This window comes from Phocoena phocoena, chromosome 2 (genome assembly GCF_963924675.1).
Source record: "Phocoena phocoena chromosome 2, mPhoPho1.1, whole genome shotgun sequence".
NCBI lineage: Eukaryota > Metazoa > Chordata > Mammalia > Artiodactyla > Phocoenidae > Phocoena > Phocoena phocoena.
The window spans coordinates 115,873,099-115,896,119 of record NC_089220.1 but is presented as its reverse complement, the minus strand read 5'-3'; the positions used below and the strand labels follow the sequence as shown (position 1 = coordinate 115,896,119).

At 48.0% G+C, this 23,021-nt stretch overlaps 2 protein-coding genes across 7 annotated transcripts in view; one reads left to right on the top strand and one right to left on the bottom strand.

Annotated features, from left to right (window-relative positions):
* PML (PML nuclear body scaffold) overlaps positions 1 to 11,958 on the bottom strand; it is a 40,297-nt gene extending 28,339 nt beyond the window's left edge. Inside the window, exons 1-2 of one of the 2 annotated variants that reach the window (XM_065872859.1) lie at positions 11,811 to 11,958; positions 9,617 to 10,083 (exon numbers count right to left, since the gene is read on the bottom strand). In XM_065872859.1, the coding sequence (XP_065728931.1) occupies positions 9,617 to 10,083; positions 11,811 to 11,939 (596 nt within the window). In that variant the 5' untranslated portion in view covers positions 11,940 to 11,958. Of the gene's footprint in view, positions 1 to 9,616; positions 10,084 to 11,804 lie in introns of both variants that reach the window. The other variant, XM_065872860.1, reaches the window with a different exon arrangement.
* A 2,616-nt stretch (positions 11,959 to 14,574) lies between these two features.
* STOML1 (stomatin like 1) lies at positions 14,575 to 22,738 on the top strand. Of its 5 annotated transcripts, none has more exons than XM_065871401.1 (7): positions 14,575 to 14,711; positions 16,335 to 16,441; positions 17,506 to 17,655; positions 17,936 to 18,139; positions 21,147 to 21,342; positions 21,804 to 22,016; positions 22,545 to 22,738. In XM_065871401.1, the coding sequence occupies exons 1-7, from the start codon at positions 14,579 to 14,581 to the stop codon at positions 22,736 to 22,738; spliced, it is 1,197 nt and encodes a 398-aa protein (XP_065727473.1). In that variant the 5' UTR covers positions 14,575 to 14,578. The 5 variants fall into 5 exon arrangements, with proteins under 5 accessions (XP_065727473.1, XP_065727474.1, XP_065727476.1 ...); XM_065871402.1 differs by having other exon boundaries at positions 14,579 to 14,711; positions 21,807 to 22,016; XM_065871404.1 differs by lacking the exon at positions 17,506 to 17,655 and having other exon boundaries at positions 14,579 to 14,711; positions 21,807 to 22,016.
* The last annotated feature ends 283 nt before the right edge of the window (positions 22,739 to 23,021 follow it).

The window sequence follows — 23,021 nt, the reverse complement described above, 5'->3', positions numbered from 1 at the left end:
GGCAGAACAAATCCAAACTGTAAAACATGCCAAAGCGGGCTTCCCTGGTGGCGCAGTGGCTGAGAATCTGCCTGCCAATTCAGGGGACACGGGTTCGATCCTTGGTCCAGGAAGATCCCACACGTCGTGGAGCAACTAAGCCCATGTGCCACAACTACTGAGCCTGTGCTCTAGAGCCCGTGAGCCACAACTAGTGAGCCCACGTGCCACAACTACTCAAGCCTGTGCGCCTAGAGCCCGTGCTCCACAACAAGAGAAGCCACCGCAACGAGAAGCTCACGCACTGCAACGAAGAGTAGCCCCCGCTCGCCGCCAACTAGAGAAAGCCCACGCACAGCAACGAAGACCCAACACAGCCAAAAATTTAAAAATTAAATAAATAAATTTATTTTAAAATAAAAAGCCAAAGCAGGCATTTGTTACAAAATTCAATGACTATAAAGTTAATCATTAAATGTTAATAGAATCTGGTGACATAGGAAACAAGTTTGTGTCCTTATGTGACACAAACAATTTTGATATTCTCCAGAAGTACTTTTATTAAAATAGGTATAAAATGATTTTATGTAGCTCTGAGAATATACTGTGGTTCTGATCTCTGTTACTCATTCAATACTCACTAAATATTTAAGTTTCCCCCAAACTGTGGTGATACTCTTAAGATTACTAATAAGAAAAAAAATAAAATCAGAAATTAAAAACTGTAATACTAATGGTAATAGAGCAAGAGGAAAATGAGAAGGAAAGGAAGAGGAAGGAAGAGGAGGAGGGGTTATGTAAGAAAATTTCACTGAAACAAACAGAATTTTTAAACTAAAGGAGCAAGCCCGGTTTCAGAATAATTTGATACAATACGCTCCACACCAAGACAGCTTGGTTAAATTGATAAACTTAAGGAATGAAAAATATCTTTAGGCATTGAGACAGAAAAAGCAAATAAATTTGGCCTCAGGCCTCTCCTGGTAGACGTTTGATGCTGGAAGATAATACAGCAAAGTCTACAAAGCTCTAAAGGAAAGACGGTGACCAGGTATATTACACCCAGCCAAGATGTCATGCAAGCCTAACTGACAGACATTCTCAACACCACTCTAGGAATTCAGAACACAGAAGTCCTTCTTGAGAAAAACTGCTAATTGACAGCATCCCTCTAACCAAGAGCTGAATCAAAACAAAGAAGCCATGAAAAGTGGTGTTAAAGTGAAAGGACCAGTGCTGTGCGTTAGAGCCATTGTGACATGGAACCAAGACTACAAACATGGGAGTGGACCATCCTGATCTTTCACGGCAAAGACTTTGTTACTGTCTAAAATGGATTCATTTCATTAAAAACAAACTATAATGACTCCAGCCTCTTGATGCCTTAGTCATTTTTTTGCTTAATCTTAGAGAGGTCTTTTAGGAAATGTTTTAGGATGAAGAAATATTTCTTTGAAGTTTAGCAAGTCTAATTTTACTTTAGTATCTTTTTCTTTCATCAAAGTCAAGGAAAATTAAATTTAACATTGCTTAAATAGCATGCTTCCTTTGAATAAGCTAATTGTAAGGGAAGATACACTCTGAGCTTGAAACAAGTAACTTGTAGAATCCTTTTTTTTGCAACTCGGCCAGGTTGTTAGTTGAAAACTACCTGTATGTGGAGGCCGGCAGCACCAGGACAGACTCTGCAGAGTGCAGTCAGGAAATCCTGCGTCCTGTCCTGGCCCTGGCTCAGACAAGATCTCCTATTTGGGGATGAGCTCCCATTAATGTTTGGGCCTCTTGCAACAATTCTCTCTTCCTCAATAATCTTATAGGAGGGTCTGGGAAGTAAGGTAATAGCACAGGAAAAAACATCTCAAAAGACAGGAAAGTGCTTTATTGTGTTAAGAAGAGGTCAGATCCAACCAGAAGAGCCCATTCTCTGACCATATTGGAAAAGGTTTCAGTTTCCTATTGAAAGGCGCTGCCCAGGTACCAAGGGATCGGGAAGCGTCACTCAAGGCCGGTTTCAAGCCTGTCCCCTGCACTCTGGTTCCTGCCACCACTGCGTGATGTCCACCTCTGCCCTGAACCCTCCCCTGGGCTGCCCAGGATGCCTCTCCCCACCTGTTGCCAATCATTCCAACTTCTGGTCTTGGGATCTCTTTTCCCAGTTTATGATCTCATCATACGTCTCAAACTTGAATAATAGGTCTTTCATTTTCCCCACTCAAGTGTAACTAAAGCTCTTACCGCTACAAGTTTTGATGGTCCTGGATTAATTCCCCTACCCCATCCAGCCAAGCTTTGGGATCTGACACCCCAACATGGGTCTCAGCTCCATCAATAGTCCTAAACCCCCATTACCCTTGGCTGCAAGGCACTCCCGAGCGTTCCCCAGCACATGTGATGAAAAGGCTGGCAGCCACCTTGACCTCCAGGTCAGGCAGGCCATGGCCGTGTGACACTCTGGCCTTCTCCCCATGCTGCCACCTCTGCATTCTTGCAGGCCTCACCCCTAATGTGGCTCCCTTTCCCCAGGTCCAGATTCTTTGCTTCAGTTCCGCTTGGGTCATATATCCAACAGTAAGGTGGTAAAATCTCAAATTCTTTACGGAATAGGGTAAAATGTAAATAAGCATGCAGCCAAAGAAAAAAAATCCTGGTCTCCTTGCTCCTAAACTTGCCCAGTTCAATCAAAGTACCAGAGTGCAGAAAGAGGATCTGAACATTATCCCACTCTCTGCCTTAGTACCACCAGTGGGTTTCCAACAGAGTCCCCGAAGGTCCATTCACACCGTGTTCTACAGGATACTCGCTGGTACAAGAGTAAACTGCAGGAAAACGGAGCAAACTGAGAACATTCTTTGTCCCGGAAATTGTAGGACAGAGTCCAAACTCCAACTCTCCCATGTTTGACCCTAGCTCACCCTTCCAGCCCCTGACCTCCTGCACAGCCTTTACTTGCAGTTCCTGAAATGCAGCAGACTTGCTGGTGCCTCTGCCTTTGCACATGCTCCCTCCCCTTTCTGCTTCCTTACAGGCCAGGCTAAGTGTGACACCCCCTTGGAAGCTGCCATCCCCAGACAATCAAGGCTGGGCAGGTGGCCTTTTCTGAGATCACATGCCTGGTGCCAGCCTTCCTTCTTCCTTCTGCCCTTAAATAACTGAGCACACATGGGATGTCAGCCATCTGGCAAGGGAAAATATGAGGGAGAGGATGGTGTCTTATCACACTGTCCTAAGGGCTACTATCAGCACAGAGTGACGATGGTGAGCAGGCTTCCTTGAAGCACTTTACAGCCTTGATTGTTAACTGCAGATCTGGTTCCTCCACCAGACTGTGACCTCAGAGGGCCAGGGCTGTATCTGTCTGTATTTATACCCTAGCACCAAGCAGAGGGCTTGCTACATAGTAGGAATGTGGGCTGAAAGAATGGACTCCACAGGTGTGGTGATCAAATGCCAATGGCCCCAGGGAGGACACTCCCAGGCTGAGTTTGAAAGTTTAAAGCCACTTCTGATGCTGCTCCCCACTGTGAGCCCTAAGTCAGCTCAATGTCAAAGGATGGAACGGTTTATTACTGACTTGTAACTTGCAGGAAGTTGTGGGTTATTTATGACACTGAGGTTTTGTGCAGAAGAAACGAGTTTTTCCAATAACCACCGGTAGATTGTGAAACAACTGTGAATTGTGACTGTGTGCGTACAATTTTTAAGCAATACTGTCAGGTTTTTGAAGCCATCTACCATGCTCAAGGGAAAAGAATCCTGTCCTCTTGCTGGCTGGACCTCCTTGCCCCTTGTACCTTGCCGACTGTGGAGAAATCCACCCCCCACACTAGAGGTGAAGCACTCTGCAAGCTACCACCATCTGGGGCTCTCGGAGAGGCCCCATCCTCACTGCAGGGTAGGAGATGTAAACTGTGGTTTATACAGTTGCTCCCAGCCCCTATCAGCCACTAAGACTGTGCAGTCTAGATGTCCACATTTACATGTGAGCAGACAACACAGAACCACAGGACCTATAAAGAGAATCAGCAGGCAAAATGGGGACCAAACTGATTCCTGGCTCACACTGAAAAAAAGGGTAATATAGGAAACATAAACCTTCTAAAAATTATAAGTTTGTTTTTCAGGGAGATTTAAGAACATACACTGAGAAAACAAGAACAGGCTGACAAGAAAAAGCATCCTGAGAACACTGACCTTGTTTGGCAATTAAAAAAACATGATTGCAGTTGGTCTCACGGATGGACCTAGAGACTGTCATACTGAGTGAAATAAGTCAGGCAGAGAAAGGTAAGTATCATATGATCTCACTTATATGTGGAATCTAAAAAAATTGATACAAATGAACTTATCTACAAAGTAGAAACAGAGTCACAGATGTAAAACACAAACTTAAGGGTTATGGGGGAAAGTGGGGGAGGAGGGATAAATAGGGAGATTGGGATTGACATATACACAGTACACTATGTAAAACAGATAACTAATAAGGACCTCCTGTATAGCACAGGGAACACTACTCAATACCCTGTAATGACCTGTATGGGAAAAGAATCTAAAAAAGAATGGATATATGTATATGTATAACTGATTCGCTTTGCTGTACAGCAGAAACTAACACAACATTGTAAATCAACTCTACTCCAATAAAAAGTTCATTTAAAAAAAGCCACACACACACAAAAACAATAGTTATAAAAAGAAAAAATAAGCAAATGAACAGAAATCAATATATAAAAAAGTAGAAGAGAATTTCTTTGAGCTGAAGAAAGACTTGAATTTTCAGTTCAACAATGTCAGAGAGGATTACTGAAAAAAGAAAAGACCTATAGCTTGATCAATCATTTGCAAGAATAAAGAAAAATTATATAAACATCCTTAGCAAACAAAAACAGATTACCCACAGGGGCAAAATAATTAGATAATAATTAAATTTCTCATCTGCAGCACTGGAGGCCACAAATTTATGAAGCAATGTGTATATACTCCAAGATGAAAGATTTGTGATTGTGACCTCAGAATTTTTACACCTAGCTAAACTTTCCTTTAAATGTGACAGCAGAGAACTCCCTGGCGGTCCAGTGGTTAGGACTCCACGCTCTCATTGCTGAGGGTCCAGGTTTGATCCCTAGTCAGGGAACTAAAATCCCACAAGCTGCGTGGCATGGCCAAAAATAAAAATAAAAAATAAATTAAAAAATAAATGTGACAGCAAATGAAGGACATGCAAGTTAAGACAATCAAGATTCCAGAAAGTAAACTCTGAAAAGCAACCAAAAAAAATTACTTGAAGTATTCCAGCCAAATGGGAAATTAATAACATTAAATAATTGAAGAGGAAGATATGTTATAGAAAAAATTACTGTGAGCAATGAAACTAATTAAAATCTAAGATTATAGATAACAAGTGGGTTATAATGTGATGATGACACTTAATAACTGTCAAAAAAGGATGCTTAAAAAAAGGATGCTTAGAATAGAAAAGACATAAAATTTGGTAATATCTAGAACTAAAATTTCATATTATTTCAACTATATCTGAATGTGGGAAGAGAAAGAGGGGAGAACAAAAAGTATGCTAAAAGTTTTATCTTATCTGGAAGAACAGTTGTAATCTACTCTTGATGGTGAGAGATACAGACACACACACACATGTGCGCGCGCGCGCGCGCGCGAGCACACGTTCTAATATGTTTGTTAAAAATTTAAACCAGAATAGGAAGAGGAGAGATATGATATATCTCTACAAAGAATACACATTTAAAAAAAATCCTAGGAATATGCTAGTCCACAGAATATGGTCCAAGGCCCCAAAGAAAACATCAGTATAGTAGTCCCAGATATAACTCAAATACTAGGTGACCATACTGTAGAAATTAACATCAAATATTTAAATCAAACATCACAAGCCACCTGAAAATTTTAGAAAACTCCCTCCCCCAAACTCTCCTATCAAAGAAAAAATGTTTAAGAAAAGAATGAAATTATAGATATTTGAGAAATGACTGACTATGATTACACTACATCAAAGTTATGGGATGCAGCCAATGTCATACTCACAGGAGAATGTATTAAACAATAAGGATAACAAATAAATGAATTAAATGTTCAGTTAGATGATGAATAATGAGACACAAGTAGAAGAGAGAAAATAATGATGATAAAAACAAAATGATTAATTAGAAAAAAGGAAAACATTAATATCAGTAAGCCATAAAAGGAAAGACCAAAAAGCTAGTGCTTTGAAAAGATCACTAAAATAACCACAAATATACAACACTAGAAATAAGAAAGGGGACACAATTACAGGTATAGAGGGGATTTTTTATTTATAAAAGATAACTCAGGATGAACTAGAAAACATTCCAAACAACCTGATTCAAGATCCAAAAAAAAAAGGGGAAAAAACCCTACTCTTCAAAAAAGGTACCTGTATCAGATAGTTTTTCAAGAAACTTCTATAAGCTTGAATTGCTATGTTCTTTAAACTAGTCTACAGCAGAGAAATTCTCAGAGTAGCATTTTAACATTTATTGAGTATTTAATAGGTGCCAGGCACTATGCTAAGTAATTTATACATATCATCACGTTCAAAAAAGCTTGCAGGGCTTCCCTGGTGGCGCAGTGGTTAAGAGTCCGCCTGCCAATGCGGGGGACGTGGGTTCGTGCCCCAGTCTGGGAAGATCCCACATGCCGCGGAGCGGCTGGGCCCATGAGCCATGGCCGCTGAGCCTGTGTGTCCGGAGCCTGTGCTCCGCAATGGGAGAGGCTGCAACAGTGAGAGGCCCACGTACTGCAAAAAAAAAAAAAAAAAAAAAAAAAGCTTGCAAACGCATTGAAAGAGTTGTCTTATCAAATGAATAAGAAAACTTGACAAGGAAATCATACATATTCATAAAATTTGATCACATTTATAAAAATAGATAAGAGCCTAAATAATAGGCTGAACAGTACTAAATGGAATCTAGCTAGAAATTAAAATAATAGTATATCATGACCAAACAGACTTTTTCCTCCCAGGACTTAAAGAATGGTTCAACATAAAGAAACCTATTGATATAATTCATCATACTGAAAGGTGAAAGGACATCTTCAGGGTCCAAAAGAACACCTATTCCTGAGTTAAAAATAAAACAAAATAACAGCAACAACAAAACTCTAAGAAAACGAGAAGTGGGAGGCAACTTTCTTAACGTGATTTTTAAAAGTCACCTAAGGAAATCAATAACAAGCACCATACTGAATAAGAAACTTTCTCATGAAAGATAGCTACAAGACAAAGTTGCCTTTTCTAACCACTGCTTCACATTATTCAATACTGTCCTGGCAGTTCTGGCCAATCCAATGAAACAAAGCTACAAAGAGGTAACATGTATAAATACTGGAAAGAAAAAAGGTTTCATTATTTGTAGGTGATACGACTGTTTACCTAGAAAATCCAAAACATCAACTGAAAATCTTACAAGAATAAAAGAGCCCAATAAGATGGCTAGATGTAATATAAATATACATAAATTAATAGCAGTAGTGAATGTTAATGATAACCAGTTAGAAAGTATAATGGAAAAAGATTCCATTTATAATATTATTACATATTATAGAGTTAACTATAATTTAAAAGTTCAAGATGTTTGTGAATAAAACTATAAAACCCAAAGATATAACCAGAGATGAGGACAATTCTTCCAAGATTTAATGTCATCTCTGTCAAAATCTCAATGAATATGTAACTTCTGAAACTGCATGAATTGTAAGAGCAAAAGCAACTGTACAAATTATGAAAGTAAAATTATTTCTGAAAAAGAATGGGAATTCACCCTATCAAATATAAAGCTACAGAACTCCTTACAGTAGTAAGGATTAGCATAAGAATAGTTTGGTGCAGAACAGAGATTTACAAACATATTCATGACTACATGGACATTTAGTACAAGATTAAAAGGGCATTTCAGATCAAAGCAAGAGTGGAGTATTCATAAGCTACAAGGATATATTGTACAACATGGGGAATATAGCCAGTATTTTATAATAACTATAAATGAAGTATAACCTTTAAAAATTATGAATCACTATATTATACACCTGTAACAAAATATTGTACATCAACTATACTTCGATTTTAAAAAATGGGAAAAAAACAAAAAGAGTGAATTATTCAATAAAAGTTGTCGAGAGAACTGGCTTTCCATTTGGAGAGAAATGCAAAGCAAGGGTTCTTACCTTATACCACACACAAAAATAAATTCCATGGGAATGAAAATTTTTACTATAAAAACAAATTATTAAAATAGAGTATAAGTAAATATTTTCAACATTGGCATAGGAAAAATCTTTCCTAGGATGATCAAAGCCAGATACCATAAAGGAAGAGATTGAGGGATTGGACTACATAGAACTAAAAACTTAAAACACAACACCTCATATTGAATGAATGACAAAGGTCAACACAGGAAAAATATCTGCACTATAACAAGCTCTTACAATTAAAGACTAATTCCTAAAAGTAAACAAACAAACAAGCAAAGGACCTCAGGAGGCAATTTACAAATGAAGAAGCTCAATGGCCAAAAAACATATGAAAAGCCACTGGACCTCAACCTTAACAATAAACAAAGAAATCCAAATTCAAACAATAGTATCCGCTGTGGAGGAATCTGGTAGTACAGGTGGTAAATCTCCAAGCAGGAAGTAAGCAAGCCACAGTCAGTTTAGCAGGAATGGAGCTCTGTCTGAGTGTGCCCCCAACCGGCAAAGAATACTTTCACTTTGCAAGCAGATCCCCAAGAATCTTATACAAGCTATCTATGCGGGGGGAGGGAGGATTAAAAGTTCACATAGGTATGCTACCTTTTTGCTTAAAGCGGGAAAAATAAGACCTGTAAGACTATATACTCCTACCTGTGTGTATATTCACAAACTCTGGAAACATTCAAAACTGGTAACCATGGTTAAACGCGGATGGGGGAGGGAGAAGTGGTGGGTATTAGGCAGATGGGGGACAGAGTGGAATGGAGACTTTGTTCTCTCTATAAATTTTGTTTGTAATTTTTTGCACCACATAAATGTATTATCTATCCAAAAAATCCTGAATTAAAATCCTGTGCTGTTTAGTAAAAATCATTAATATTGGACATGACATTTTTTTTTCTCATACAGACACTCCCAGGAAGTGCATTGTTCCGGTTTTGACTTTTCAGACAGAAACCAACTACCCACATCTCATCCTAGAATCCAGCTATACTGAGACTCCATGGCAATGCTTCTGGAAAATTCCACTATAAGACTTTCTAAAGGGCAGTTTGGCAACATGTATCGAAATGTAAAACTTTCATAACCCTTCACCTAGAAATGGCATTTCTAAAAATTTATCCTGAAGAAATGACTGGATATGGGTGAAAAGATGTTTCTGCAGCATTATTTCTTATAAGGGGAAATTGGAAACTACTGCTATCCATCCATTCGCACGGGACAGCATAAATTGCGGTCATCGCTATCGATGCTGCTGGTCTGTGGACCTTATTTTGAGTTGCAAGACGTTAGAAGCTCCTTGACCCACGTTGCCGGCTGTGAGACTTTGGATCTCTGCTCCCCGCAGCCTCTACCTCGCTCTTAGAAGCTTCACCCCACCCTGGGCAGGCCTGCTTACCTGGTCAGCATAGGGTCGCGGTGGTTAGGGTTGGAACAGAAGATGTTGTTGGACTTGCGCGTGCCATCCAGAAACTCCCGCGCCGACTGGCTGCGGAGTTCCGCCAGTGGCCGGGCCTCGTGCTTGAGGAACCACTGGTGCGCCTCGGTGCACTTGGCACAGAGGAGCTGCTCGCACTCGAAGCACCAGTAGTCGGCCGGCTCTTTGCAGCGGGTGCAAAAGGCCTGCGCGTCCACGATTTTCCGGTACACATGCAGGCGCCGCTGCAAGCTTTCGAAGAAGACGTTGTCCAAGGCCTGCGCATCAGGGCCTGGGGGCCAGGGCGCCTGGCAGATGGGGCACTGCCTGCATGGCTCCTCCAGGCATCCTGAACACAGCGTGTGCAGACAAGGCAGCAGCTTGGGGCACTTGGCTTCTGCCCGGCAGCCCTGGCAGTGCAAGAACTGGAACTCTTCCTCTGTGGCTTGCTGGGGGATCAGAGAGGGAGGTGAGATCTGAAGTCCCAGGAGTCCCCACCCAATGGACACCCGCCCCTTTGGCTGGAGGCTCAGAGTGGGACTTCCTATGCCATACCAGGCTGTCATTGGATGATGCAAAACCCAGGCTTATCAGTACCCCAATCCTCCACTTACTCAGGCCTTCCCACTCTCACTCCACAATTTACTGAGCATCTACTTCTCCTAAGACACAGTACTAGGCCCTGAGATAAAAGGATGTATAGGACAAATCCCTGCCTTCAAGGAACTTAAGTTTCAAAATGAGATTCATTAAGTGTACATCATACAACCGCACATAAAGTACTTAATACACTTTGATACTTCCTCAGAAAGTTAAACATAGAACTACCATATGATCCAGCAATTCCACACCTAGCTATATACCCAAAAGAACTGGAAATAAGTACCCAGATCCTTGGACACTCATTATTCTGTACACAGCATTATTCACAATAGCCAAAAGGTGGAAACGACCCCAGTGTCCATCAACAGATGAATGGATAAACAAAATGTGGTATATACACACAATGGAATATCATTCAGCCTTAAAAAGGATATTCTGACACATGCTACAACATGAATGAACCTTGAAGACTTTATGCTAAGTAAGATCATGCAGAGACAAAGGGGCAAATATTGTAGGGATCCACTTATAGGAAATATCTAGACTAGGCAAATTCACAGAGAAAGTAGATTAGAGGTTACCAGCCACTGGGGGAAGAGGGGAATGAGGAGCTATTGCTTAAAGGGTACAGACTTTGTTTGGATAAAAAAATTCTGTAAATAGACAGCGGTGAGGGCTACACAACATTGTGAACGTCGTTAATGCCACTGAATTGTGTACACTTAGAAATGGAGAAAACATACATAATATATACATTTGATAACATTTTACCACCAGAAAAGTGCTTAATACAGTACCTGGCCCATGAGAAATATTCATAAATCTTAACCAGTATTGTTAATATTATTCTCAGGTGTAAATGCAAATAATGAAAGTTACTGCAATATGGTGTTATTTGTACTTTCATGAAGGACAGTAAAAAGGGCCTGGAAGAACGTAGAGCAACTGATCTAAGTAGTTCCTTTGGGGGTCGGGGGTGGCTAGGGAGTTTGTGCAGGAGACTAAAAAACCCCTAATAAACCCCTTGGGGATGGGGGTTAGGGAAGCAGGGTGCTCCAAGAAAAGGATCCAAGAAGCTTCCTAAAGGTTAGACCACGGGAACTCTGAGGCCTTAGCCAAGGCAAGACACCTCTCTCCCACTTTCTGATCTGGGAACTAGGGTTCTTGTTTTTCCACACCTGGGACATGTTGGGGGCTCCCAGGCCGGTGCAATATGGCTACTACTCTCCCTAACAGGTGGTCCTTCGTCTGAGGCAGGGGATAAGAGGCAGGTCCCAGCGTGGGGGCGGAAGAGTCCGGTCCGGGGTGCCACTGACCCTCAGCATCTTACCCCCCTGCTCGTGGAGAATCGCAGCCCAGAGAGGCCCCCCCCCCCCACTAACTTATCCTCGTCCCATTTTCTACTTTCCGTGACCGCTACCCCAAACCGAGAAGGTCAGGACCTCATGCCTGGTCTTCCTTCTTTATGTCACTCTTTAAGGTGCTTGGCCAAGTTCCCCTGTCCCTCCCCACATCTCCCCCAACCAAAATCAACAAAGCCTGAACCCCATCTCCCCAAACGCAGTACTAGTACCTCTGTGGGGCTGTTGCTGGGCTCGTGGCCTTCGGAGAGGGACTCCGGGGGAGGCATGGTGGGGGCGAGGGTCGGTGCGGGGTCCTGCTGGGGCCCCGGAGATCCGGCGGGTTTAGCCTCCTGCTGCATGGAATCCAGCGCAGTTTCGATTCTCGGTTTTGATGCTGAAGGGCGGGAGAAGCTGAACCAGAGGCTTGCGCCTGACGTCTGAGCTCCCGAAGCGTCCAAAAGGGGAGGGGCCCCCAAGCGTCCGCCTCCCGAGAGGAAGTGAGACACTAGCTGTGGGCGGTTCTAGGGGCGGAGAAGTCGACTGTGGGTTCTGAAGACTCGCCTCGAGCAGGGAGGAGGGAGAGGGAGGAGAGGAGTAGCCGCACAGCTGGACAGTGTCAGAGCTGACCAGGAAGGAGGCAGCCCCCCGCCCTCGGTTTTGAAACATTCATTCATCTCACACTGGCACAGCTTTGTGCCAGCCCTCAGCTGGGAGCCGGAGACGCAGAGGTGAGCCACAGGTGGCTCCTACTTTGGAAGAACCCCAGGTCTAATGGAGGAGCAGGCCCCCAAAAGGAGATTTTCACACAGTATTGAGACTGGCTGGAAAGGAGATCCCTCAGCTGGGACATGAAGGAATGGTGGGAATTCGCCAGGGATTCAGAAATTGGAGGGACACTTTAAGCAGAGAGAACAGCACATGCAAAGGCATGGAGGTTTGAAACAGGAGAGGTTGTTTAGAAACTAGTTTTGAGAAAAAACAACTAGTTTTCAGTTTCAGTTTTGGTTATTTTCAGGTTTAAGAGGGGACCCATGAGTAATGTTGACCCAGGAGTGCGCTGGGGTAAGGTGATAGCTAAGCAGATGGACAAGTACTGTGGGCGATAGAGAGTCGGTGAAGGGTTTGGAAACGAGGAACAACATGATCTGTAGTGTATATTGGGACAGTCATTCTGACAACCTAGGGGCAGGTGGCCTGGTCTAGGATAGTGGCCATGGGATGTGGGGAGAGACCAGTGTCAGAGACACTAGGAGGACACTGAGTGGAGATGAGGGGAACAAGACGATGCCTTGTGTGACAGTTGGAAGGGCTGGTGAATCTGAGGCAGTAGGGAGTGGGGAGGGAATGGGAAGAGCTGGTGGGCAGGTATGAGAAGAGTGAGGAGAGACGCAGTGGTTAAGAATCCTCCTGCCAATGCAGGGGACAGGGGTTCGAGCCCTGGTCTGGGAACATCCCACATGCCACGGAGCAGCTAAGCCCATGTGCCACAACTACTAAAGCCCGCGCCTAGAGCCTGTGCTCTGGAACAAGAGAAGCCACCGCAATGAGAAGCTGGCGCACCGCAATGAAGAGTAGCCCCCGCTCACCGCAACTAGAGAAAGCCCGTGCACAGCAACAAAGACCCAACGCAGCCAAAAATAAATAAATAAATTTATTTATTTAAAAAAAAAAAAAAATGAGGAGAGAGCAAGTTAGCTCTTGGCCAAAGGAGAAGCCCAGCTCCAAGCTGGTGAGGGGAGAAAGCACAACTCCAGGTGGCATCACTGGGCCAATACCCCTGTCTTCAAACTTCAAAGCATCCCAGTCATTGTGCTGACTCCCGTGTACCCATTTTGTGCTCAGTTCCAGTCCGGGACAGACTAGAGGGATGGTGATGGGGCCTATCTCTTGTAAAGTTTATAGTCTGGGGTGGGGGTGGGGGGATGCGGGGAGAACTAACTTCCCAGGGACAGTGCAAAGCCTCAGGAGCCTACCCTACCCTGCAGCTTGATCAGTGCCCCCAGAGGTTTAGAATCAGGCCATCAAACCAGTAAAAGCCAAAGATGGTAAGCAGCCATCTGCAGAAGGGACCTGGAAGTGGACTGAGGGGCCTGAGGGCTGGCACGTGTGAGACAAGGAAAGCTTTATTAATTTCTTTGCCCGCTTTGGAAGACAGCCTGCCCAACACCTTGTTGGAAATGAATGCTTCTCAGAGTAAATTCACCATTTGCATTTGGGTTTTCTCAAGCCATGGAGAGACAAGTTACCTCTGGGTACCTGGATCAAGGGGCATGCTGCTTCTGCAACTGCAAGACTGAGGATCTCACCTCTGTGATGCTCTGGAGGGCTGCCCTGGGTCCCCTCCTTCCTTACTCTACCATGCTCCCTGAGGTCTGCACATGAAATTTCTTTCTTTTTGTGCCCACGTTCAGGCCCTCCTGCCCCACCTTGACCCACAATGATCTGGCTACTCCTTCATTCAACAGATAAGCACTGAGATCCACTCTTTGCCAGGCCCAGCTTGCTGGGCTGAGGGGACACAAAGAGGAATAATTTGTTTATCATGCCTTGGAGACAACCTAATTCCATATAAGGGCAACCTTCCCAAAATCCGTCCCTAGTTTTTGAGTTCGTGCTGAGAAGGCTGGTAGCATTTCCTTGCTTCTGGAGAAGATTCAGCTCCTGAAAACCCCCTTACAAAGCTCAACTTCTCTTCCTGCTCCTTTTCTAAGGCCTAGTGGGAGCAGGGTGTAGGAGGACGGACTCCTGCGGGCTTCCAGGAACACAGACTACCCTCCCTCCCTGCCCCGCGGCCGCATTTCGGTCCTCCCAGTGCAGGGGGCGCTGTGCGACGGTGAGAGCCGAGCCCGTCCTGCCTCCTCCTTCTGCGCCAGGGCCACCGCCCATGGCCGTGCAGGCGAAACCGGCAACGGCGACCAGCAGGGGTGGGGTGGTGTAGCGGCCCTCTGGTCAGGCTGCGTACAGTGCTGGGGCGCGGGGCGTACCCCCGTTAGGAGTCATGCTCGGCAGGTCTGGGTACCGAGCGCTGCCCTTGGGGGACTTTGACCGTTTCCAGCAGTCGAGCTTTGGCTTCCTGGGCTCGCAGAAGGGTTGCTTGTCCCCGGAGCCGGGCGGCGTGGGGCCTGGGGCCGGTGAGTGGCCGCCCAGCACAGCGGACCCGGGAGAGATCGGCTGGCAACTCTGGGCCCGAACCCTCTGCCTCTCGGGAGTCAGCAGGTCTTGCGCGCTCACATCCTTAGAGGAGGGACCGAGAGAGGGTCTCCACAATGTGGAGAAGGGCTTGCATCAGGCGCTGGGAAGCTACTGCTAATCCAGCCCTCCTAGGGCCACGGGGCTGCAGCACCAGAGGTTTCTCATCTTCCAAGAAGCCTTGGCTCACCTCGTTTCTCCTCGGCTTTATCAGCCCAGAGATTTCAGGTTTCCATTTTGCCTAGAAAGAAACTAAGGTCTAGGCATAGGAGGTCACCAGCACGCCAAGGGCACTTGGCTGCAGAGAAATGGCAGAATCTTCACCTCAGGGGGCACCTCTAGACTCCCTAAGCTTGAGCATCTCCCTGTTTCCTGGTGGAGATGTGTAGGCCCTCAGGTGCCTGTCATGTCTTCCAGGCCCTGTCTTGCTCCAAAATCCTTGAGTAATTCCCTTGGCCCATAGGCCAGATCCCACATGCCACAGCCTAACAACCAAAACCCCAGAGGATGTGGCCCCTCTGTGATCCTCCTCTAATGACAGCTGCCCCTATCCAAGGGTTCCTTTCCTGCAGGGGCCACATGGGTCAGAATGAGGCAGGAAAGGAGATTTAGCATTCTGGGGCTCAGAGAGCCCAGAAGTATAGGGTTCCTGGAAGTGTGGAGCCGAGGCTCCCGTCTGCTCTCTGTTCAGGGTTGGGAGAGGAAAGAGAGCAGAAAATAACCTCTCCCAGATTCTGGGGTTTTCTCAGCTTTCACTCCCATTCTGGGCTTCTGGTTCACGGGGGCAGGGACCTGTGGTTCAGATGAATCTCATTTTCCTAGCTCTCTGTCCCCCACCTCTCACCTGAAGCTGCTTCAAGCGAGGCATGGCCCAGAGGGCATTAAAGGGGGGTGAAGAACTGTGAGCTAGGAAAGAACATCTTTGCCCTCATCTCTGGCATCTGTTGAAGAGCAATTGATGCTTTATCCCTTTAAGCTAAGGTCCAGTGATGCCACCCTCACCAGATAGCCTTAGGCTGTCTCCAAAAGGACTCCTTGAAAGCACACTTCTGGGGCTGATAGTAGAGGAGGTGTTATGCCAGCAGCATTCAGTTCAACCCAGCATGTGCTTACAGATGCCCAGGTACTCCTGGCTTTGCCAGCTATGGGAGGCAATATAAATCAGACAAAAGGATTGACTCCTGCTCAGCCCAGTGAGGAGAGCATCGTGTGATTGGCTTCTCAATTCCAATGACTACTGTCTCGCAGAGAATAGGCCTTGTGAGGGTGGGACTTGGGACAGATTTGTTTTGGTGTATGGGAGGGAGGAACAGTCCTTAACTAGCACCTGCCCAAAGATATGGGAGTAGTATTAGGCAAGGCGAGTATTTGATGGTCCTTAGGGCACGGCACTAAAGTGGAGTGAAGAACTGTGAGCTAGGAAAGAACATCTTAGCCCTGAAAAGGAAGGAGCCACTGAAAGGGGAGGTGGGCAAAAGGTACACTTGACTGAGTTCACCCAGCCAGCAGCTGTCCTGCCAGACCCAGTCGGCATTCCTTGACTACCTCTGCTCTCTTGTCCCCAGATGCACCTCAGAGCTGGCCTTCCTGCCTCTGCCATGGCCTCATCAGTTTCCTGGGGTTCTTGCTGCTGCTGATCACCTTCCCCATTTCTGGTTGGTTTGCCCTGAAGGTAAGGCTGGCTGGATCAGCCCCCAGAATGGTTGGGCCATGTGGAGAGCTTTGGCATTGGTGGGTGAATTCCCCATCCTCTGCCCCCTTCCCCCAAATATTATCACAGCTCTGTGAAATGGGCTGGAAAATAATTGTTCATTCTCACCTTTCAGATGAGGAAACTGAAGCTCAGACTTGTCCAAAGTCATACTGGGAGCCAATAAGTGGCAGAAACAAGTCTTCCCAAACTCCCAAGTTTGGGGGTCTGAACACTGGCTTTAAGGTGCACACAAATATCTTCCTCCCTTTGGGTTAGGCTAAATTAGAAATGAAAAACACTCAACCTGGCCCAGCAGGTGATGAGTAATAGGAAGTTCAGGCCTCGTTTTCAACAAGGGATGGTGCAGATGGGAAGGATGAACTAGAGTTGAGGATTGCACCTGAGAGCTGCAGTGAAGGTGGAAGCCTACCCTCGTGCGGCCCCAGGCAACAGCCAGTGTCTCTAGAAAGCTTGGGGTTTGGCGTGGTCTCGAAGGGAGTCCTTAGAAGGTCCTAAATCCTAGTCCCCAAACTGCCACTGAAACAAGTATTATGTGACCTTGGGCAAGTCACTGCTTCTCTAAGACTTCATTTCTCAATTTGGACATATTTCCTTGTTTGAGGATTCCAGGAACCTGAAGTTGGCAAAGCCCTTTGCTCGAGGCTGCTATTAGAGCAGCCCAGCTTTTCCCTTAACTAAGACAAGGGCAGACAGCTTCCTGGTTTGAGTCATGTCTAGCTTCAGATCACGCAGCTGAAAGGTTTCACGGAGGATCAAGTCAATATAGTATGGCAGTTGAGAGCGTGGCTTTTGGAGTCATTCAGAACTGTGTTCAGATCTTGCGTGTTTCACTTGGGGGCTTTGTGATTTTTGAGCACGTCAGTTAACCTCTCAGAGCTTTGTTGTTTTCATCGGAAGACAGAGCTCAGGATACCTGACACTGAACAAGGCCAGAGGGAGAGAGGTGAGGGAGGGACCTGGCGAGACATCATTGCCAGCAGCAGCTCAGTGCTCTCAACCCTTTCCCTTGCTGCTGTGGACAGATCGTGCCCACCTATGAGCGCATGATCGTGTTTCGACTGGGCCGGATCCGCACTCCTCAAGGACCCGGTATGGTTCTGCTCCTGCCCTTCATTGACTCCTTTCAGAGGGTGGATCTGCGGACACGAGCCTTCAGTGTCCCTCCTTGCAAGGTGAGGGGCTTCTTGGCTCCTGTGGACAGAGGGAGTGGGAGCTTATGCTGGGTGGATTGGCCTGTGAGTAGCCATTCGGGGTGAGGAATGAGGAAGATACCAGAAAAGGGGGGAGGGGGCTGGGAGGACATCCTTGATCCATATACCTAAGCCCACGCACTTGGGGATACCATTTTGCTCCTGAGGAGCTAGTGACCAGGCGAGTGGGTCAGGTTGGGTGGTCTCAGTGGGCCTGGCCTCCCTGCGCCCCCAGCCCCTCTTTCATGGCCTCCCCCAACAGTTGGCCTCTAAGGATGGGGCTGTGCTGTCTGTGGGGGCTGACGTCCAGTTCCGCATCTGGGACCCGGTACTGTCGGTGATGACAGTGAAGGACCTGAACACAGCCACACGCATGACGGCCCAGAATGCCATGACCAAGGCTCTGCTCAAGAGGCCTCTGCGGGAGATCCAGATGGAGAAGCCCAAGATCAGCGACCAGCTCCTGGTAGGCAGCTCCACACGGCAGAGTTCGGGGGCCGGCACCTCGGCCCAGCTCTGCCTGCCAGGGCACTTTAGCAGAGCACCAGATCGCTCTGGGCCTCAGTTTGCCTTATGTCCCAAGAGTGTAACGACTTTTGAAGAGTCAGTGGTCTGGGTGGGACTGTGAGTTGAGGAACAGAAGATGGCACAGACCGTAGCAATCTTGGGCAAAGCTATCCCTGAGAGGTGAAGGGGCTGGGACAGGGGAGTGGCCTGACAAAAATTCTTGGGTCCTGCCCCCGACTGCCTGAGGTTTTACTCTTCACTGCTCTGCAGGCATTGCCATGACAACACTGGGCCTCGGGGGCACTCAGCCGCCTCATGGGGCAGGCAGGTGGGTGAAAGGAGCAGGGGCCTTCCTGGCCCAGTCACCTTCAGGGGAATTCCATGCTCCCCGAGGCAGCATGTGCATTTTTGTGGGTTTGTGTTCTTTGTTCTGAAGAGAACAAAGGGACATGAGGGCATTTGGGCCTTTTTCCTGCCTCTTCTCTGAGTGTGAGCAGTTACCCTCGAATTCACCTCAGATCCCTCCTGTGACAAGATGGGGTTGAAATACATGTTTGAAGGCGTGTCCCCTGCTCCTCACGTTCACCTTGTGCTTCCTCCCATGTCCTGGCAGGGGACCGTGGATGAAGTTTCCCCTCGTTCCCCTAAGATCTGCTTTCCCCAGGGTTAGAGGACAGGAAGGGGAGTGGGGTAATGCCAGTCCTGGAGGTCGCAGTCCCTTCAGGAAATAAATCAACTGGGTGAAATTCCCAAGAGGAGCTCTCATATGCATAGCATTTTGCCTGGCTCAGTGTATCTCTGCTTTACATTTTGCTGCAAAGGCTGGTATTATTGTTTTATTTTGGAGGAAGGAAACTAAGGCTCAGAAATTATTTGACTTGCCCCTAAGACCTGTGGTCAGGGCAGAGCTGGACCAGAGCCAGGTCACCTGCCCCCCAGCCCCCAATCCAGTGCTCAGTCCTATACAACTCAGATCACAATTTGATAATTTTTTTTCATGAAACCACATTCTGTTTTGATCTACCTTCAGGAAGAGAAAATTGTTCTCGGCCTTGTTGCACATGGCTTTGGTACAGCAAAGCCAAGAGAGGCCATCTGAGGGAGTGAGTCCCATACCAGGACATTAGAGTCATGTAGGGCCATTGCCCAGATTGAGTTGGCTCCTGGTAAAGTGGGGTCATTGCCTGGCTAAAATGAAATCTCAGGAAATCCAGCACACCTCCCTAAGGCCCGTTTCAGGCATACGTTTCTCATTCTCACCGCGCCCCTGCTTCTGCGTACTTTTCCTCTAGAGGGATTGCACGCTCCCCACCTCTCACTTGCTGGGCCCTCCTTAGCTGCTCCAGGCCAGCCTCCCCCATTGCCACCCCACCCGTCCCTCTGCCACAGGCCTTGCCTCTTAATCCTCAGGAGAAAACACTCTAGGGTGAGAACTCTCTCAGCTTCCTCCAGCATCACCCCTTCAAACTCATCTACATCTGTGCTGTTTCCCTGTCTCACTGGAAGCATCTGCTTCCTCTGCACCGGGCAGTGCTCTGGGCCCAGGACTCGGCTCCCTCCCTCAGTTCAGCCTCTTCTTGCCTTTTTGCGAGGACACACGTTTTCCCTTTGTCCCAGACCCCCTCTAGCTCTTAGCCCCTCTCTCCCCTTTCCTTCCTCCCCTCCTGTCCTTAATCTAGGCTCCCCCCACGCTCCTAAGACTGACGTCACTGCCGACCTCATGGTGACCTCCCTCTTGCTAGCACAGGGGCACTTCTCAGTCCTTCCCTTACTTCACCTGGAGGCAGCCTTTGACTCCATGGACCCATCCTTCTGTTATTCTTGGATCCTCTGCTTCCATTATTCCACACTCCTGGTTACTCCCTGTTCTTCTGCCCTTCTGTTTCCAGGTTTCCCTCAGTGGTCTCTTCTCACCTGTGACCTCCCAGGAGAGCTTACCCACCTGGGGCTTTCTGCTAACTCTAGACACTAATTATTCTCAACACTCCGATCCAGTCCCACTCTGCCCTGCGCCCTGGCCCCACTTATCCAATTGCGGTTGGCCGTCCCGTAGACACCTCAAGCTTAACGTGTTTAAAAAGTCACCATTCCTTCCCTACCCACCCCCAAATCTGTGTCTTCCTCTGTGTATGCTCTCTGGATAAACGCCCGCGTTCCTGATCCGTGCAGGCAGCCATACTAGAAACGTGGCTCCTCCAACTCCTCACCGCCCTCCTTGTTTTCGCACATCCGGGCAGCCGATAAGTCCAGCGGTTCTATTTCTCTAGTGTCCTTCTGTAGCTTAATAGAGTTTACAGAGTTGTGCCCCTCCCCTGGTGTGTCTCGGCTCACAGCCGCCTCTCTGCCTGACAGTCCATCTGCATCACTTTTGCCTGCGGTTTGAAACAATGTCCTACCTGGTCTCCATGCCTCTACCCTCAGCCCCTCCAATCCAGTGTCCACATAGCAGCCAAGAGAATCTTTGCAACAAGCAAGACTGCCCTGTCACTTGCCTGCTAAACTCATCTCCGGGACTCCTTGTGCCTCAGAATAAATCCAAGTGAGCGGGAGCAACCTCCTCTGAGCCCTCGGCTGTCTCTGGTGTCCCAGGCCACAACTGAGGGTCCAGCTAAATGGAACTGTCATTCCTCACGGTTCCCCGAACATTCGAGGTGCTCCTTTCTGCATTTTTGCACCTGCTCTTCCCATTGCCTGGAAAGGCCCTTCTTTGATGCCCCTTCACCTGGATGATTCCTCCTCCTCCTGGCATCACCCCCTCCTCCCTGCCCCACACCGTCTCCTGATTGCTCACTACCAGCTGCCCACAGCTGGGTTGTAATTGCCCTCTGCCTCCGTCCCAGGCTGGGAACTTCTCAAGGGCAGGCCTGGTGCCTCATGTGCCACCGTGGCCATACCAGCCTGCCTAAAGAACGTGCTCTGGAAAGGTTTGTTGAATGGGTGCCATTTCTCCCCACACCATCCTCCAGCTGGAGATCAACGATGTGACCAGGGCCTGGGGGCTGGAGGTGGACCGCGTGGAGCTGGCAGTGGAGGCCGTGCTCCAGCTGCCCCAGGACAGTCCAGCTGGGCCCAGCCTGGACAGCACCCTGCAGCAGCTGGCCCTCCACTTCCTGGGAGGAGGCATGTCTTCGGTGGCAGGAGGTGCCCCACTCCCCGAGCCAGGTAAGGAGCCTCGGGGAAAGAGTGAGGGTGCTCCCCAGGGCGCTCAGTTTGGTGTCCAGCACAGACTGAACTTTGCTACTTGTTCCCTTAACCAAGCAGCTTGTGCAGTGCACACCCCGCCCAGCTGTTCAGGCCACCCCGATTCTAGAGCTGACCAGAGCTAAGGCAGTGAGAAGAGTCCAGGTGTCTGAGTGTGTGGAGGCCTATGGGAGCCTCCATGGGAGGAAGCAACAGCATCCAGCAGAGTTTTGGATTCAAGGCTGGAGTAGCTCAGAAATGGCATTTGGGGTTATGGTAAAAACTCAAGGGCAGCTTCTTAGGAAACTGAGGAGGAAACTGAACGTGGGCCTGAAGAGGGTGTAAGACGGAACTGCCGCGAAGGTACGGAGGCCACACGTTGACCTTGGCAGCACATTGACCTTCTCTCTGCCTCCCTCCCCAATCCCCTCGGCCGCCCCCAGCAGATACCTTGGATATGGTGAACGAGGTTGAGCCGTCTGCCCCTCATGGTGGTGCCGGGTCCAGCCCCAAGCAGCCTGTGGCCGAGGGGCTGCTGACGGCTCTGAAGCCCTTCCTGTCTGAGGCCCTGGTCAGCCAGGTCGGGGCCTGCTACCAGTTCAATGTCGTCCTGCCCAGTGGCACCCAGAGCATCTACTTCTTGGACCTCACTACAGGTGCAGCTGCCCTCCCTGCTGTCTTCCTTCCACCTGGGTTGCTCGTAGCCCCGACCACCCACGGTCCTTTTTCAGACTGGGCCCTGCTCCTGCCCCCAGTTTAGGGCAAACCCATAGCAGTCAGGGGCTCAGATGCTATTTGCAGACAGTGAGTACCCAGGCCTCGGTCTCCCTGCCCTGTCCTCGTCAGCAGGACAACTCAGATGGCCGAGCTTCCTGTACCAAGCGCCCCACACACGTTGCGGTCCTGTTCATGGCGGGCTCAGCGCTGAGCATATTTTGTGCGTTATCCCACCTACTTCTCATCATCAGCATATGATTTAGGGATTATCATCATCATCCCCATTTCACCAGTTTGGAAACTGAGGCTCTGAGCGGTCACATAGCCAATGGAACTTGAACCCAGGGTATTAGAATTTGAACGCTTAACCACTATTTCCACCCCTCCCAGTGGGACATGCTAACCTCTCCTACCCCCTGCAGCATAGTCGTCCCCCTACTAACGCTCAGTTTTCTTTCTCCCCACAGGGCAAGGGAGGGTGGGGCATGGGGAGCCTGATGCCATCCCTGATGTGGTGGTGGAGATGGCCGAGGAGGACCTGCAGGCCCTGTTGTGCAGGGAGCTGCGGCCCCTGGGAGCCTACATGAGCGGGCGGCTGAAGGTGAAGGGCGACCTGGCCGTGGCCATGAAGCTGGAGGCTGTCCTCAGGGCCTTGAAGTAGCAGGTTTGGCTGACTGTCCATAGCCCAGCCCCGAGCCTGGCACCAAGCCAGGGGGGCATCTTGGAGGAGGAGTCATTGACACTGCACCTTGGATTGTTGAGGCCCTGAGAAGTTTCAGGCCCAGCAAGAGCCAATGAGTGGAGGCTGGGAGACCCTGGAGACCGGGAAAGGCCGAGTCAGGCGGCCCTGCCCTTCTCACCCACAGTGGTTCTCTGGACAAGCCTTTGCTGATCCTGGTCCCCTGCCGAGTACCCGGTCTGAGCTGGGTACACAGCGCGATGAC